The sequence below is a fragment of the Phascolarctos cinereus genome, unplaced genomic scaffold, assembly GCF_003287225.1.
Source record: "Phascolarctos cinereus isolate Bilbo 61053 unplaced genomic scaffold, phaCin_HiC Scaffold_5;HRSCAF=322, whole genome shotgun sequence".
NCBI classification, from domain to species: Eukaryota; Metazoa; Chordata; class Mammalia; order Diprotodontia; family Phascolarctidae; genus Phascolarctos; species Phascolarctos cinereus.
In genome coordinates this window covers 127,484,926-127,502,978 of record NW_027555958.1, presented here as the reverse complement: position 1 = coordinate 127,502,978, position 18,053 = coordinate 127,484,926, and the positions used below count along the sequence as shown (strand labels likewise).

Below are 18,053 nucleotides of genomic sequence, written 5' to 3'. Positions count from 1 at the left end.
AAAAGGCAACAGGCGTAGCAGCCCAGACCACTATTTTGCCTTTGTCAGAACATGTGTGAAGCATTTTGTTCAGTTCTAGGCCTCTCCTTTTAGGAAGGACACTGGTAGACCCAAAGGCAGATAACAAGAATGATGAAGAGACTGGAAAATATGTCATATGAAAATCAGTTAAAGAAAGTAGGGATTCAGTTCAGTTGTTTTCCAGTCATGTCTGATTCTTTGTGACCCCTTTTGGGGTTTTCTTGGTAGAGATACAGGAGTGGTTTGCCATTTCCTTCCTCAGCTCATTTTATAGATGAGGAAACTGAGGCCAAAAAGGGTGAACTTGCCCAGGGTCACATAGCCAGTTAGTGTCTGAGTCCAGATTTGAACTCATGGAGATGAGTCTTCCTCACTCCAAGCTCAGCACAAAGAAACATCAACATGTTCTTGAAGCTTAATATTGTCAGATATTTAACTGTCATGTGGAAGAGAGATTAGACCTATTCTGCTTGGTCCTAAAACTAGGCACAGTGGGTATGAGATGAAGAGAAGCAGATTTGAGATTGAGGTAAGGAAGCACTTCGTAATAAATAGAGTGTACTAAAGACCTCTAAGGTCCCTTTCAACTCTGGGATTCTGTGAAGAAACATCAAAGGCTTGAAGGAACCGCTTGGACTGGGATTCTCCAATATTACTCCATCCACATCATGGCTACTCACCTTTTCCTAGAAAACCTCAGAGAAAATTCAAGTACCTTCCCACCCCATAGTCCTGCCTAACTGTCTCATACATGGCTGTTCAAAAACACAAAGTTTATTATCAGGTCAGCAGTTTACACACATGAGAGTGAAAATAGACTCCTGTACTTTAAAAGAGTGAATGTAAATAATAGCCAACTTTATCAATTACTAAAAACATCATGAAAACTCCAAAGTCGTTAATTTACTTTAAAATGGTTTTTTAAGTCTAAATAAAAGACTTTAGCCCCACTGAAATGAAATTATAATTTATCCAGCTTCCTTCAACCAAGAATGTTTGTTTCTCTTCTTTCTGGGAGACATGTCCAGAAGTTGTGGCTGCACCACCATTTCCTCTAGCTGCTACTATCTCTCTGGTCACATGGCTCCCCACTTTAGGAAGTCTTTGTCCATTGTACCACTGTCAATCCCAAGAAGCCGTTTCTGGGTCTCAAGAGTTCCGCCATTGCCTCTACTTATCTGCCATCTCTGGCTCTGCTGCCCAGCCTCCAGCACATGCCTCATCCCATTGAAGATATCTATCCTCCTCACAAACAAGATGTGCTGAAAGCTGCTGAGGTCTGCATAGACTTCAAAGAGACATAGTTCCAAAATGAACACTGGACAGACACAACCCTTTTATGTACCAAATTAGAACAAATGAGTTAACGGGGAAAATTGAGATGCGTCTACCAATCTGACTACACAATTTCAATATTAAACAAAAACTTCCACAAGAGCAGTTGATACTATACAGCCCACTCTGGCTCATAAAATTCTGTCTCTCAGACTTTTACTGGTATCTCAGGGCTTCTACTGTTCATACCATTCAATAGATTTATAGCCACAAATTGGAGCACCAAATCATAGAGAGGGACTAGTTCTGCCACAGTGATTCTAGATGCACACTGGGAAGCCTGGGGACACGAAAAAGGGAAATAGAGATGGAATTTAATCTTAAAGGAATGGCACTGAGCTCCTAGAAGAAACTTTTACTAAGAACTTTAATCTTCTAAAACCCACCTCTCATTCACATTCAGAAAAGATACATGGGGGATGAAAAATTGGCTATAAAATGAATAGCCTGTATGCTTGAAATGATCATTCTGTAAAGGTACTTTTCAGTAAACAGGAATTATTTTGCAACTGGTGGATGAAGCAGAGATTCACTGTGGATAAATACTAAAAAAGGAACAATTGACCATACAGTAGTTTTATCTGAACTATCCCAAGCTCCTAGATTTGAAAATTGCAATAGAAAGCTCAGGAGATTATGCCTTCTGCTAATACTTGTCATTTAAATGCCTTAGCTAGACCAGAAATACTGTAAGGATAGGCTGCCTCCTAAGAGGCTCTTGCTTTTATGTCCAGAAAAGCTAGAGATTTTGAGGGCTGATCACTTAGCATAGTTAAATTAATTTTTTTTTTAGTTTCTAGAAAAGGTCAAACTGGCCTTGGTAATTTATTAAGTCACATAACAGCAATTGATTTATTAGCTTGTGACAAAGTGTACATCATATGTTAATAATATCTGCTAGTCCTGATTGCAGTAACAGGTCAGTAATAGTAAACAGGCCATCCATATTTATGCTTTATTTATGTTTGGTTCATCAGCAAAACATTAATAATCAGTTGATGAAATAGAGAATGATTAATTTTCAGGGTTTTTTTTCAAGTCAGATGTAACAAATCCTGAAACCTTAAAACTGGAAGCAAACCAGTGTTCATCTTCTATTATTTGATAGAAAAGCTATAGAAAAAAAGTTCATAGGTCACAACTCTGATTTAAGCTTGAAACTGGCCAGTTTGGGACAAAGTTAAATCTGAAAAAAATAATTTTTAATATTATTCAGGTATTAATTTATTTGACAAGTAGTGGTGGTTCACTTCTTTCTAGGATACTTGTATTTCTTAGTAACATTAAACTGCTTGCGTTTTGCCCTCTAAGGTTACACTATATGTGAATATGTTGTCTATATCTTATATATACCAGTATGTGTACATATTACCTTAGGATGTAAACTTATTGAGGGACAGAATGGCTTCACTTTTATCTTTAAATCCTAGCAAAGTACCTGGCACACAGTAGGAACTTAATAAATGATTGTTAAATGATTGATGTGTATGCTTGTCCTGTGCTTAGCACATAGTAGGTACTTAATAAATGACTGTCAATTTTTTTTAGTAGATCTGAAAGTGGGGTGAGACTGGACAGGAGAATTCATTTGTATTCTCATTTCTAACAGATATTTCCCTCTTCCTCTTCACAGAATGTTTACATTGTTAGTTTTCCCAAGCCTGGATTTGTAGAGCTTCCACCAGTGCCACTGGATGTTGGCACAGAAATCAACCTCTCCTTCAGCACCAAAAATGATTCTGGGATCATTCTTCTAGGAAGTGGTGGAGCTAATAACTCACCAAGGAGAAAACGAAGACAAACTGGACAGGTACAAAGAGATAGAGCAAATGTGTCTGTGCCTGCAGGCTCTTGGGCATCTCTTCTTTAGGGAAGATATGGGCAAGGCATTTGGAGTTTCTGGTTTGTTTTATTTTTACACCTGTTAAAGAAGGGAAGTTTTACGACTTTCTTTTGCTAATAGGCAGCAACACCAATTTTACTTCTTACCTGAAACCTGAAACTGATTTCATCATAATCACAATAATAGCTATTAATTATATAGTGCTTTAAGGTTTGCAAAGTGCATTACAAATAGCTCAATTGATTGTCACAGCAAAGCTGGGAGATAGGTACTATTATTATCCCTATTTTACAGATAAGGAAACAGAGGCTGAGAATGGTTAAGTGACTTGCCAAAAGTCTCACAGCCAGTGTCTGAGGATAGATTTGAACTCAAATCTCTCTGACTCCAGGTCCACTGTGTCACCTAAACTGTCTTTGCCGATATTCATGCCTACCTCTGTTCATGCATAATGTCATTTCTCATTTACATAAAAAAGTCTCCATTATTATTTTTCCGAGTTAGCTAATCAAGGAACAAGTAATCGGAATTTGTTTTGTTTACACCAAAAGATACGTATGACATATATCTCCACAAAAAAAAGCATGCAATTCTAGTACCAGGAAATTTTCCAGATTGCATTACAGTTATCCCTTCCATGTCACAACTTTCCCCATCACAGTTTGGACATATTGCAGGTCAGCGTAAGAAATTAAGTGAGAATTTGGGGGGAGTTTTGCAGAAGTCGCAGATGACATGCAAAGGCCAACAGATGTCATAGAAAAAGTTTAGAGACTCAGAAATGCATAAAATATATGTACGGTATTGTATAACATCAACCTATTTCATCTTTTAATACCATAACAATTCAGACTTCTTCTCTGGTACGAAAGAAGGCCAAAAAGTTTTATGCAGATTTTCAGATTGGGGGAATAGAGGTGCGCCCCTAACAACCCCTATCCCTCCCACTCCACTCCCCATGATGTGGAAGGGATAATTGTAATCTTATTCCCACTGTTCTTTCTGACCCAAATGCAAAACTAACTCTGATGATAGAGAGGAGGCTTGACATAGAAAATTAAATCTCTACGGAATCTAAAACCAAGGGAAATGTTGCCTCATTATTAAGGGAAGTTTGGTAAGTCTATCAAAAGTTTCAAATACAATAAGCCACCTACATCATTTCCCAAATTTCTGTTCTATGGGCTTGGCCTTGGGCAATCCTACTTCTATTGGGTGATCTCACACTAAATCAGCAATGAGGCAATACTTCCCTCCTTGATTCATAGATATTTTATTTTCCATGATAAGCCTCTGCTCTAATAGCAATGCAGCATAGAGAATTAGTTTTCATAAATGCACTGGAATCTTTAAAAATTTTGTACTGAACCTGTGACTTTGTCAGTATAGGAAACTTCCAATGAGAAAATTCCCTCCGCCAATATTTATCAGCAACCTATTCACTTTAGAATGTCTGCGGGCCACGAGAGGCGAAGTAACTTGCCTTGAGGCTCATATAGTCAGTTTGTGTCAGAAGCAGTTCTTGAAACCAGGTCACCCTGACTCAGAGGTCAGAACTCTATCCATTGTGTCGTGCTGCTCCTCAGTAACAATAATAATAACAACAACAATAATAACATTATCCATCAATGAAGTAATATTTAGAGACCATGAACAGCTTTCTAGAATGGGTTTCCCTAATAAGATGATAATTTTCCTTATCATTAATAGATGATTTGTCTGAGTGCCAGCTCCAAATTTCTATCACTCAGTGCCAACCAAATCAGTTCAAATCAACAACACTTAGACTGTGCTTAGAAAATGGATTTTTTCCTTTTATTAAAAATTTCCCATAAACAATCTACTATAGCCCACTTGAAAATTAGAACTAACTTTAGAGTGATCCAATTATTTCTGCATTTTAAAAATAGAACTCACTCCTAGAACAGTTATCCAAAAAAACTGCTCTTAGGGGTGAAAAAGTGAGTTTATAATAGTCAACTTCTTTTAGTCACAGGATCTGTGCTTTTCAAATTGGCCTATTTTCAAAATATATGTTCTTGTCCGTCACATTCAACAACAACATTGCCAGCAAATTTCATAAAGATAGACTTGGGCCCCGAATATATTCAGTTATTTGGCAGAATTTGTTGGCTTGAGATAAACAGTGTTTAGAAGAGTCCTGTTATTATTTTTTTAATCAATCAGACAAAACATTTCTTAGATGACTACGACGTGCTTAGCGCTGTGAGCCCTTTCTTCATATGCCATGAGCAGAAGCCTAAATCTTGAGAATATTCTGTGTTCAACACAGCTATTTTCTACTGAGCCAGAGAGGAAATGATTGGGGCTATTGTGAATATATGATTCCAATTCCTTACCGCTGAGGAGAATTCTTAAGAAACCAAGAGAACATTGCACAGCCTCACATACATGCTCCAAGAGTAATGAAGCAATACCTGACATCAGCTTTAGGAAACATGACTGTATCCAAAGCTCCCTGGGGTCTGTAACCAGATACCAAAACCATATTGGTTGCTATGGTAACCATGGCAAGAAGAAAGCAGGCACATTTTTTGGAAGAAAAATTATTTTCCTCCCTTCTGACTATGGGATAAAAAGTTATGCATTTGTGATAACAATCTATTCAACCAGCTAGTATAACATACCTTCAGTTTAAGCTGTTCAAAATGCCGTGAGCTTGAGTGCCGGACTAAATCTTAAAAAGCCAGCTGGAGCCTTTCTCCCATCAATTTTATAACATTATTTCTACATATGGATATGAGGGCTGAGTCTTTTATTTATACCTTGGGTTTCCTGGTCAGCTTTAAGAGCAGGAAAATATTCACCAGCCTAGTGTATGTGCCGGCAGGGTTATATGGCAAAAGGACTATCAGATTTGGAGCAAGGTGTCCTGAAGCTTTCAGTCCCAGCTCTGCATTCTAATGTACAACCTCCAGCAAGTCGCTTCACCCATATGGCCTCACTGTCATCATCCATTAAATGAAGGGATTGGGTTATACAGCTCTGAGGTCCTTTATACTTGTATATCTTTGATCCTATGACCTTTTCTCTCCCAGACGGCCGTTGCCTTCAACACAGCAGCTAAGTGGAACAGTGGATAGAGTGCTAGACTTGGAATCAGAAAGCTCTGAGCTCAAATCTTGCTTCAGACACTTAATAGCTGTGTGACCCTGGGCAAGTCACTTAATCTCTCACAACCTCAGTTTCCTCATCTGTAAAATGGGGATAATAATAGAGCCAACTTCATGGAACTGTTGTGAAGATCTAATGAGATAACACATGTAAAGCGCTTTGTGAATCTTAAAGTAATATATAATTGCTAACTATTATTATTACATATGTATTACATTCTATTATGTATTACTATGAAACATTATTACATCATTACTGCCTTATTATTACACTGTTGCAATTAATTCATTATTATTTCATCATTATTATGCATATTGTTATATACATTATTGTTATTGTTATTATATCCACCTAACATATCAGTGCTCTGAATCTTGACCATTATACTGCTTTTCATACCATTGCCTGCTTTATGTAGCAGATAAAAATGGTAGGTGTATGAGCCAAATGCCTGTCTCATTTGGAAGTCCGCTGTAGTATCACAGGGAAGGAGCCATTTGGCTCTGTTCCCTCGGACACAGGATCCCGGAGCAGCTGCTTTTGTAGACTTCTCCACACACATCTGTGACTGAGCACTACTTCTGATTGCCATATGATCTCAACTAACCAGCCATCGATCCCCCACTACAGGCCTACTATGCTATATTCCTGAACAGAGGCCGCCTGGAAGTACATCTCTCTACCGGCGTGAGGACCATACGCAAGATCGTGGTCAGGCCAGAGCTAACCCCATTTCACGATGGGAGAGAACATTCCATTCATGTGGAAAGAACAAGAGGGTAACAAAAGCAAAACTAATTCTTAACTGCAACCCAATAATAGAGTCAAATGAAGCTTCTTTCTTAACATGAGAGCATATATGTTTAGCTACTTTTATTGAGCTTTTAGAAACTTAATTTCACCTTTTTTAGAACTTTTATACTTTAGAGACATAAAAGTGTCAATTGATTCTCATCTGCTTTAGACATTTACGACTTTGCTACTAAATTTATTGTTTGCTATATGAAAGGCAGGAAAGCACACTGAATAAAGTACTGGCTTCAGAGTCAGGAAGGACAGGGTTGAAAGTGAGCAGGCCTGAGGAAACCAAAAAAAAAACATTCTCCCTTTCACCCTAATATGAATTAATGAATGACTGCTTTCTTGCCAACCCACAAAGCTGTCACCCTGACCTATGGATGAGCAAGTGAGCCTTGTATATTCCCATTTTTCATTCTCTCAAAAGATTTCCATAGTTCGCTTTTATCCTGTTAGAAAAAGCATCTGTATCATTTATTTGTGTTCTTTCTGATAGCCCAGAGGGATAAAATCAGGGTAGTCTGCATATTTATCAGGTAAACACAAACAAAACTAAAGACTTGGGATGACTTTCCTAAGGTCTTATTGCAAGGTAGGCAAACTCACTCCAGTATATTAGGAGTTTCACGGTTAAACTGAATGCTTAGCAAGAAACTGGAAGTCAAATATGTTGTAATCAGAGAATGCAAGGAACAGACTTAGACAATTAACAGCATCGGTGCACAGAACTGGGCAAGTCAGCAAAGACTAACCTGTAGCATATGTCTAACTCATTCAGCATATATTATTAAATTTCCTACATAATGTGCAGAAAACAAAGAACTAATCATTGCCCTCAAGTTTCCAGTCTAATAGGGGGACATGGCATGTACATGAATAACTGTAATACAAGGTAAATGATGATCAATGCCAGGAGAGCAAAGCAAATTTCTAGGGAAGTTTTGAGAAGGGGAAAACTCACTTCCCACAGGGAGTAAAGGGAATGTAAGAGGGGAGAAAACTAAGGGATGGCTTCATGGACCAAGTGACAGATGAGCTAGGCCTTGCAGAAAGGATAAGAATTAAACCAACTGAAAACAGGAGAAGCAGGAAGAGTAGAAAGCATTTGAGACAAGAACTAAGTGAGCTAGAAAAAGAGGCAAGCAACATAAATTTCTTGGGAGAATGGACTATGTCTAATTTATCTTTGTTTATCCTTTACAGATTGGCATGGGTGTTTGTTTTTTCCTAGTAGGTACTCGATAAATGTTTGTGAAGTGAACATTTGAGATTGCACAGGTTGCCATGTTTGAATCTCTTATACAATTAGAGATATTCCATCCGATCAGGACTACTTCGTCACTGTAAATGACCACTGGCTCAGGGGTAGTCAGAATCTCATGTGAGCTATCTGGGCACATAATAATGTAATGGAAAAAAAGCATGGTTTGGAAATCAGATTTCAGTTTGAATTTATTACCTGTGTGATTTGGGGAAAGTCATTTAATTTTTCTGGGCCTCAGTTTTCCTTTCTATACAATGAAGAGGTTGGGCTAATCTCTAAAATCCTTCAGTTCTAAACCTTGTTATTGGTTTCTTACAACTACTGTAACTAGTCTTAACTAGTCTAAGACTCATTCAGACGTATATACATAAAGGAGAAATTTGGCTATGTCATCTTGAGTTTCTTGAAGGCTTAAACCTAAATACATCACCTTTATTCTATCTCTGGCATCTACCAAAGGTGCTTAATGAATATTTTTTAGTTTGCCAAAATCTTCAGAAATACTTTGTGGTTGTTATTGTTTGGTCATTTTCAGTTGTATCTGACATTTTGTGATCCCATGTGGAGTTTTCTTGGCAAAGACACTGGAGTGATTTGGAATTTCCTTTTCCAGCTCATTTACAAATAAGGAAACTAAGACAAACAAGGTTAAGTGACTTGCCCAGGGTCACAGCTAGTGTTTGAGGCCAGATTTGAACTCAGGAAGATGAGTCTTCCTGACTCCAAGCCCAGAACTTTATCCACTGTACCACCTAGCTGCCCAGAAGTGCTTTAGAAGACTAAAAAAGGTCTGCTTGAATAGATTTTTAGCCCTGTCTGATTTTAGTCCAGTTCTCACAGAAAGAAAAAACAAACAAACAACTAATGGCCATAAGCATAAAAATAGTCTTGGAACTTGCTATTCTCAAAATGTTTTACTAATCATATATTCAAAAATTTTCTTCTTCTGGTCCTGACCTGTGATTTCATTGGTTTAGGGAACTCTTCATGAGGAAACTGCATGTATCAATACAGATTAGCTCTTGGGGTCCTTGGAGGTTAAGTGACTTACCAGGATCATCCAGATTTTATATGTCATGGAAAAGACTTCAAACCTAGGCCTTTCCTACATATTGAGGCAATATCTCTGTCTCTTTCTCTCTCTTCTCTTCTCTCTTCTCTCTTCTCTTCTCTCTCTTCTCTTCTCTTCTCTTCTCTTCTCTTCTCTTCTCTTCTCTTCTCTTCTCTTCTCTACTCTCTCTCTCTCTCTCTCTCTTTCTCTCATTCCTTATGCCACAGTCGTTCTCTCTAAGAAGTTTTCACTGAAAATCCCAGACCACACTGTGAATCCCCCAAGGCCAGGTTCCTGCATTGTGGGGTCCTGTGAACAGGTGTTTTTGTAAGAAGGGGATTTATTGAATCTAACCTCCCAGCTGTAAACCATCAACACAGCTTTTATTAGACTAAGCACAGTGTACATTGAAAGCTCTTCACTCAGGTGATTGTCCACATAAACAAATAGTTTTGTTGTTCATAGATAATTATCTGGTATTGCAGTGGACACATCAGTGTATAGCTACTGAACTTGGTGCTGAAATTGAAATATTTTCTACTATATTGTCTCAAAAAACACTTGCAGGTCAAAAAAGGATGAACATTTCTTCACTTAGACTCTAGGAGAGGAACTGTTCATGCATTAGAATTGAGAGCAAAAGGACAAGACATTTTCATTTTTTTTGTATATGTGAGAGAGAGAGATGAGAATCCATTATTTAGTGACTATCGGAGAAACTAAGATGTCTATCCCTCTCCACCCCCATATTTTTTGTTCCCTTTCCTCTATTCAAAAATCTCTATCAGAAGAACATCAGGGCTCTGAAATGGCTCCACTGTACTTAAGTTACCTGTCTGTACCCCCAGGAGCCTCTTCAACCAGCCTCACTTTCCTGGGGGAGGCTCAGGTACACCCTTACAGCTCACTTTTCCACACTCCTAAGAGCGGACGCACTTGTCTCTTCTCCCTTGTCCTCTTGACTTTCTGTCTACCACTCTCCCCATCCCCCAATCTGTAGCAGCACCTTCAGTAAAATGTCTTTCAAGGGAGTTTGGGGACAGGATGGAGAGGGAAGAAAGGACACACAGAAACAAAATTCTCTTCTAAAGAGAAGGAAGAAGGCCAGTCCCTGCTACCTTCTCCTACAAATGTTGTACTCAGGGTGACACCTAAATTAATCAGTCCTTCTGGGTGCTCCTTCTGTTCCTGCCCCTTACCTCTCCATCCTCCCTAACCCCTCCCCACCCACACCCCAAGCACAAAAAGCAATTCAAGAGGAATATGGTTCTAGAACTCCTTGACTCTGAAACCTAGCCAATCGATCAATAAATCAACAAGCACCTTATGTGCCCGGCAAGATGCTATGTTTGGGGTATACAAGGTCAAAAATGAAACAGTTCCTGCCCTCTAGGGGTTTACAGTCTATTGGGGGAAGGGGATTTGTGATGACAACATGGAGAGAAAAAGGAGGAGGAAGAGGGTGGGAGCAGGGAAGCACTAGCATGGGATGGCAGGAAAGAAGAAGGGAAGGAAGGAAGGAAGGAAGGAAGGAAGGAAGGAAGGAAGGAAGGAAGGAAGGAAGGAAGGAAGGAAGGAAGGAAGGAAGGAAGGATGAATTTCTTAAATACCTACATTATTTAAGGCACTATACTAAATACTTTACAAATATTATCTCATTTGATCTTCACAACAGTCCTGGGAGATATGTGCTATTATTACCCCAATTGTACAGTTAAGGAAACTGAGGTAGCTGGAGGTTAAGTGACTTGCCCAGAGTCACACAGCTAGAGTGTCTGAGGCTGGACATGAATTTAGGTCTTCCTGACTGTAAGCCCAGTACTCTATCCATTCCACCATGTACCTGCTCCACATGAGAAATAGAGATGAGGAAGCAGTACATTTTAGGAATGTGGGCCACCCAGTGCAAATGCACCAGGATGATAAAAGATAAGGAACAACACATATGGAGGAAAGTCATGTGTAGTAATGTTGGGAGGGTATAGTTCTTTTCTCCCAGGGCTGGTCTTAAGGAGAATACACAAGCACCTACATGATGTGATCTGAGGAAGCTTCTCTCCTCCAGGACCCTCCACACAGTTGGTGCTTACTAATGAATCTTCAAGTCAAAATTTAAATATTCCTGTGGTAGGTGGGGCTATATTAACAATTACTTCAATATTGTAGCTAAGCAGAGGCAATGTAGTGTAGTGAGGAAAGAATGCCAGGTCAGATCCTGGCTCAGCCATTTGCTTCCTATGTGACCCTGGCAATCACTCACCTCCCAGGCCTCAGTTTCCTGCTCTGCAAAATGAGAGACTTGGGCTAGATGACTTCCAGCTTTAAATCTATGCTCCTATGAACTAAAAAAAAAAAAGAAGAAGAAGGCTGGGGGCGGGGAGAAGGAACAGCCCTTCTTTCGGTACAGTAGGCTCTGCTACATCTTTCCTATTTGTCCTTCCTACAGCAGGGTGGGCTACTTTGTTCCAGCACTGAGGATAGTGCTGACAGTAGGTTGTCTTCAGCATGTGTTTCTTAGGAAGGGTCAGTACATAGATGAGCATCTGGGGGACTGGAGGTGCTTTGCTGAGGCCCCACTGCAGGCTCAGAGCCCTGTATTTCAGGCTGCCCTGCGGCTACACAGTAGTCAGTATCCCTGTGGTCTCACCCTCAGAACCTCTGTTTTTGTGCCATCATTACTTCCCCTAGCCTAGACCTTACTCTTGGGATCTGGGAAAGGATACTTAAGAATGAAGTCTATAAAGAATAATTTAGAAAGTTTGCTCCCAAGTGAAGAAAAAGAAACTGTTTCCTGACAGTGCAACAAAATATGAATTTCAGCATCGTGTTAGTCCAATCCAAAATACACAGACCATATGGACAAAATTCATGAGAAACCAATCTCACTTTATTTTAACACTCAGCAGAATGTTTCATCCCTACCCTTTTATCTTCTGCTCGAAGCCTTCCACCTTAGATCACATATGGTTTTAGGAACTTCATGATTCATTCTTCATGAACTGCAACTGCTAATCCTTATTACTTCTTTTTTAAAAATCTTAGACAAGAGAGGTGACTTCTTTTTTGTTTGAAACTAAGTAGTCAATTAAAATGCTTTTATTAAGTGACTACTATGCTAGATGCCAGGGGTGCCTTTCACATTATTCTTCTTCCAATTCATTCATTCCATGAACTCAGCCCATAAGAGTTGACATTTCAAAGGGCAAATATAAAAGACTACTACTGCCTATTGAAGCAACAACATCATTAACAACAAGAACCATAATAATGATGATGATAGCTACCACTTATAGAGCACTTTAAGGTTTGCAAAACACTTCACACATGTCATTTGATCTTCACAACAATCCTGGGAGGTAAATACTATTACTATCTCTATTTTACAATCGAGGAAACTGAGGCCGAGAAAGGTTAAAATGACTTGCCCTACCTACCCTAAGTGCTCATGTTCTTTCAGGGGGCACAACAGATGATAGATATAGAGATAGATAAGAGACGGATAGACAAGATACACACACGACATACAAGGTAATGGGAGAAGGGACCAACAGCTGGGGAGGGAAGGCAGGGTGAAGAAAGGCTTCATGTAGAAGGTGGTGCTTCAGCTGAGTCTTAAATGAACCTAGGGATTTTAAGAGGCAAAGGTGAGGAGGCAGTACATTCCTAGTGATAGAGAATAGGCAGAGAGATGGGAGATGAAGTCACATGAGTGAGGAATAATAAAGAGGTTGGTTTGGCTGCCTGGAGGGTAATTGTTTGTAATAAGCCTTGAAAAATTATACAAATCAATACAAAGTAACTTGGAGGGAGGAAATACCAGCATCCAGGAAGGAGGAGAATCAGGAAAAGCTCTTCTAAGATCACTGGATTAAAAATCTTCACTGGTACCTCCAACCAGGGTCAGTGGTAAAATTCCCAAAATCGATGTCTCTCAATATTTTGTTATTATACATTTCCAGATCTAAGCCATCTGTGTAGAAATGTCAGAATGACCTGAGGTACTTGTAACTCCCATATTATTGATGAGACAAGCTACTACTTGACCCTCCTACCCTCCTGGACAGGCCATCCCAGCAGTAAATAGTGTCAAGTCTCATGAAATGCTCCAAGCAGAAAATGTCCATTTAGACAAGTAGGTCAACTAGCTAGGTTGACTCATGACTTTCTTTCCTATGGTTTTCTCCAGAGTCACAGAATTGGGTTAAAAACCAGAACTATAACTTTGATTGGGAGTTTTCTGCTTATTTTGGAACTGAGAGAGAGGGAGAGTATGACTTGGGGTTTGCAATCTGAGCATTTCTTCCTCAAGCCCTCCAAACACACTCATTCTTTGAACTGTGGTTACTGGGTATTATGAATACCACAGTTCCCTTCTGTATCCCCACTTCATGACACCATTTTATTTTCATGCTATCCAACCCAGGGCTTGACTGACTAGCACAATCTACATGGTTCATCCTCTAGGTTTCCCAAGTTCACTACCACCTAGAATCCCTGCAGGCTGAAGACCACAGGATTTTCTCTTTATATACCCTTCCACAGATTCCCCATAACAGCTCACGGACTATTAAGTTCTAAATAGAGGATTAACAAAATTGATGAATTCATTTTTAAAAAAATACTTTAGAAGAACCTATCAAGCTAAGGGGCACAATCAAATATTACAAAAAAAAAGGTTTCACTGTATTTTCAGGGATTACTCTTTTTCCTAAGCACTTAAGCAACAGATACTAAGTGAAGACATGAAAGGGAACTGTGGCACCTGTGGTACACAGTAACCATAATCCACACATTGAGTGTGTTTTAGGAACTTGAAGAGTAGGTATTTGGATTGTAATTTCAAATCACACTTTCCCCTTGGCAAGCCATGTTACTAAGTCTCAACCCTATGGAATCTACACCTCCAGTTCCCAATTAGGAGCACAAGAATCTGGGGCCTAGACAGGTTTCTCCCCGTAGTATGGCCCTTTCACAGTACTAGGCATGCCGTAACACTGACATAAAGACATGGAGAGGAAACACCCTCCACCTCCAGGTGATGAATATCATTCTTTATCACTGTCCCCTTCTTTTGGGTTTCAGGCTTTATACCACCTCAATTTCACTCACCTAGAAGCTGCTCTTTCTTATCTCAGCTAGTATGCTCTATTCTGACTGGGCCATCTGAAACGGATCCCATTGCCTGGTTAACTGAGTCCTCCTGGATCTTCATAGATGACTTAGTCTTAATGGTGAAATTATTTCTTCCACCTGTACTCTACCTGGGTCCCAAGCCCTATGGCTCAGCCCCCAGACTTCATGAGTTTGAATGGTATGGTATAATTTCTCTATCCATACTAAACTACTGAACCTGTGTTCATTCTGAACCTGTGTTGCCCAACCTTGTGGCCTCATCCTAACTCCTTACACATTAAGATAAGTTACAGTAACTAACTCAACCATTAGCCAAGAGTTATATATTTTTTTCTTATTCTCAGCTCTAATAACTTCCCTAATTTATGTTGAGTCTTAAGGACAGAGAGAGTTGATTATTGATTACAAAAAAAAATATTTTGGACATTTTCTACTCTATCTAACCAAATTTGAGCTGGGAGTAAGACCTATGAGTAAGAGGTGGAAGCTTATTTCTCCTTGACTAATCCTTAATTGTGCATCTCTGATAAATATTTTGTTATGGCATTAGAGGTGGTCAGCTGAAAATCAGGTGCTTCATTAAAAGCTTTTAGCCAGAAAAGGAGAAATTGCTTAATTGTGATTCACATGTTACCTAAAAGCCTCTGTTTTCCTAGAATTAATGAAAAAAGTCTCTTGGCAATAATTTTCATACCCTGCGGCAAGGGTGGGGAACCTGCGGCCTTGAGGTCACATGTGGCCTTCTAGGTCCTTTTGTTCTGTGAAGTTTGGATTCAGTCAAAGGGCGGCACCTGAGGACCTAGAGGGCCACGTGTGGCCCTGAGGCCACAGGTTCCCTACCCCTATCCTATAGTTTTTGCCAACTACAAGCTTCATTTCAGAGTCCTATGGAAAATGAGCATATGATGCTTTCTTCTATTGTTTCCACACAACTTCATTTTTCCATTTTCAAAAATGACAACAATGAAATGTTTGGATTGCCCATCTTTTCAACACAATGTACTAGATCTATCCATATTTAAGATACTTTCAATTTCTGTCTCTCTCTTAGCCTCATTGGCCAAAGATGGAGAAGCTGTTCAGTGACTCTCCAAAGTAATTCAGCTCATAATACATTGCTTTCCTTATTAATGTCATCATAGAACTAGATACTGGCAGTGACCTCAGAGGTCATCTAATTCAACCAACCTTCTCATTTTATAGATAAAGAAACCAAGGCCGAGGGAAATTAAATGATTTTCCCCAGATGATGCAGGTAGAAAGTGTCGGAGAGAAAAATTGAACCTACATCCTCTGACTCCAGAGTCAATGCTCTTTCCAGTATGCCACATTTGTTTCCCATTCCTCTCCCCCAAACATAAGAAGCCCACACCCTACCCAGGTTTTCCACCCCCATAGATTTTTTTTGCCCCACATATAAAGCAGAGTTTTTAGTAACCCCATTACTTGCTTTAATCTCTCCTAATAATGAAACTCCGTGTCTGTCTGGCAGCAGTGGTGCTGTGTCTCCATCTTATCCCTTTCTTTTATATACATGGGAAAAGTACATTTAACCATTTTATATTTACAGTTCTTTGTCGTCTCCGTAATCCTTTCTTATGTGAGCTGATGCTGTTGGTTTGCAATGTATTTTTTATCTGGTGAAAATCAGTTAAGAAAAGTCAATGAGAGTCCAGTACAGAAAGTCACTAAAGATGGGAAATTAACAATAATGTCCCTTCCTTGCCCTCTCTGCTCAGGCATAGACAAATGATACCTGAAATCAATTGTAAAATGTACAGTATATGTTTGCTGTGTTGTGTATTCATGCAGTCTAAGCGCTCTGGAGTGCTTTTTGTCCCATAGCAAGAAGATAATAGCTAGCACAAACCAAGAAATAAAAAGGAAAGCCAAATGTGACCCAATGCTGCTGTAAACCCACTGAGCCCTGTAAGATTAGACATTATTTCACAGAAGAGAAGTCTAGGGTCTCACCGTGGCAGTGTTATCAGGCTGCAGACCACAACTGCCTTCTCAACCAGAGAATAATGTTACTACAACATCACTGTCTGGCCTTGCTGAGCTCTTAGAGAGAGAGTTAGTGAAGGAGGCAAACAAGGAGATCCTGAGAGACAATAACATTTGCTTAATGCTCCTAATCTTCCCATTTCAGTTCATTCATGGCTACAGTGGGTGGGAGCAAAGTGATGGCCATAAACAGTCAATTTCCAAACCTCATGTATTTTTTATGTGTATTTTTGACATTTCATCAGTATGTTTACTGTCCAAGTGGATGAAGACAGAAAACATATGCAGAACCTGACAGTGGAACAGACTATTACCATTAAAAAACTCTTTGTAGGAGGCTCTCCATCTCCATTTCAACCTCCCCCACTCAGAACTATACCTCCTTTTGAAGGCTGTATATGGAACCTTGTTATTAACTCCATGTAAGTAAACCTCGATTCTCTTTTATTATTTGTACCAAGATCATTGTAACTATTGCACTGTGATCATTTGCAATGCGACTGGTGAAATCAAAGAAAAAAAGGAAACGTACATACATGGTATATAATAAATGTATGACTATCATACATTTATGTATTTTATATTACATGTACATATTAATTTTCCCTTAGTAAGCATTCAATAAATATTTTTTTCATTTATTCATTCATTTAATTTTGCCTCTCATGTGAGAAAAAAAATTTATTCCAGCTACATATACACTTTGGGAAATTTAAAAGCATTGAACCCAAATTCAGATTCATATTGATGGACTTCAAAGCAGTAACTAGAGTGACCAATATTTGTTGTGAGGGAGTAAGACAAACAAATGGAGGTATAAATCTCACCGTTTCCTTGTCTCCCTTTAGCCCGATGGACTTTGCTCAACCTGTGTCCTTCAAAAATGCAGACATTGGTCGCTGCATAGATCACAAACCTGGTGAAGGAGAGGTTGAAGTTACTCCAGAACAAATTGTTTTCCCGCCTGATTCTGTCCTTGAAGAGGATAAAGAGACCACACCAGCCTTTCCGAAATTCCCCTCTCCACCACCTACACCTACTCTTGCTCATGTAAGTCTTTATATTCCTTCAAGAATCAAGATGAAAATAATGTCATTATTACCGAAAAGAAACAATAGATGCCTCTGAAATAGTATTATTTAACTCTTTCTTTTGGGGGCTAATCATCTCTCTCAAGAAATAAGTCAAACTAGATTACATTTTGAGACTACACTGGTTAATATTTCTTTTCCCCTAAGTAAAGCTTAGATCATCAGATCATGGCACCTTGAAATAGGAATAATCTTTGAAACAGCTGCCTTTCACATTATTCTTCTTCCAATTCATTCGTTCCATGAACTCAGCCCATAAGAGTTGATATTTCAAAGGGCAAATATAAAAGACTATTACTGCCTATTGAAGCAACAACATCATTAACAACAAGAACCATAATAATGATGATGATAGCTACCACTTATAGAGCACTT

The 18,053-nt window shown here is 39.1% G+C and overlaps 1 protein-coding gene across 1 annotated transcript in view; it reads left to right on the top strand.

Moving 5' to 3' along the window:
* The window catches only part of LAMA2 (laminin subunit alpha 2), a 790,327-nt gene that overhangs the window by 748,042 nt on the left and 24,232 nt on the right, over positions 1–18,053 (top strand). The window contains exons 53-56 of the mRNA XM_078155150.1: positions 2,990–3,166; positions 6,965–7,113; positions 16,833–17,009; positions 17,436–17,637. Of these exons, the coding sequence (XP_078011276.1) occupies positions 2,990–3,166; positions 6,965–7,113; positions 16,833–17,009; positions 17,436–17,637 (705 nt within the window). The remainder of the gene's footprint in view (positions 1–2,989; positions 3,167–6,964; positions 7,114–16,832; positions 17,010–17,435; positions 17,638–18,053) is intronic.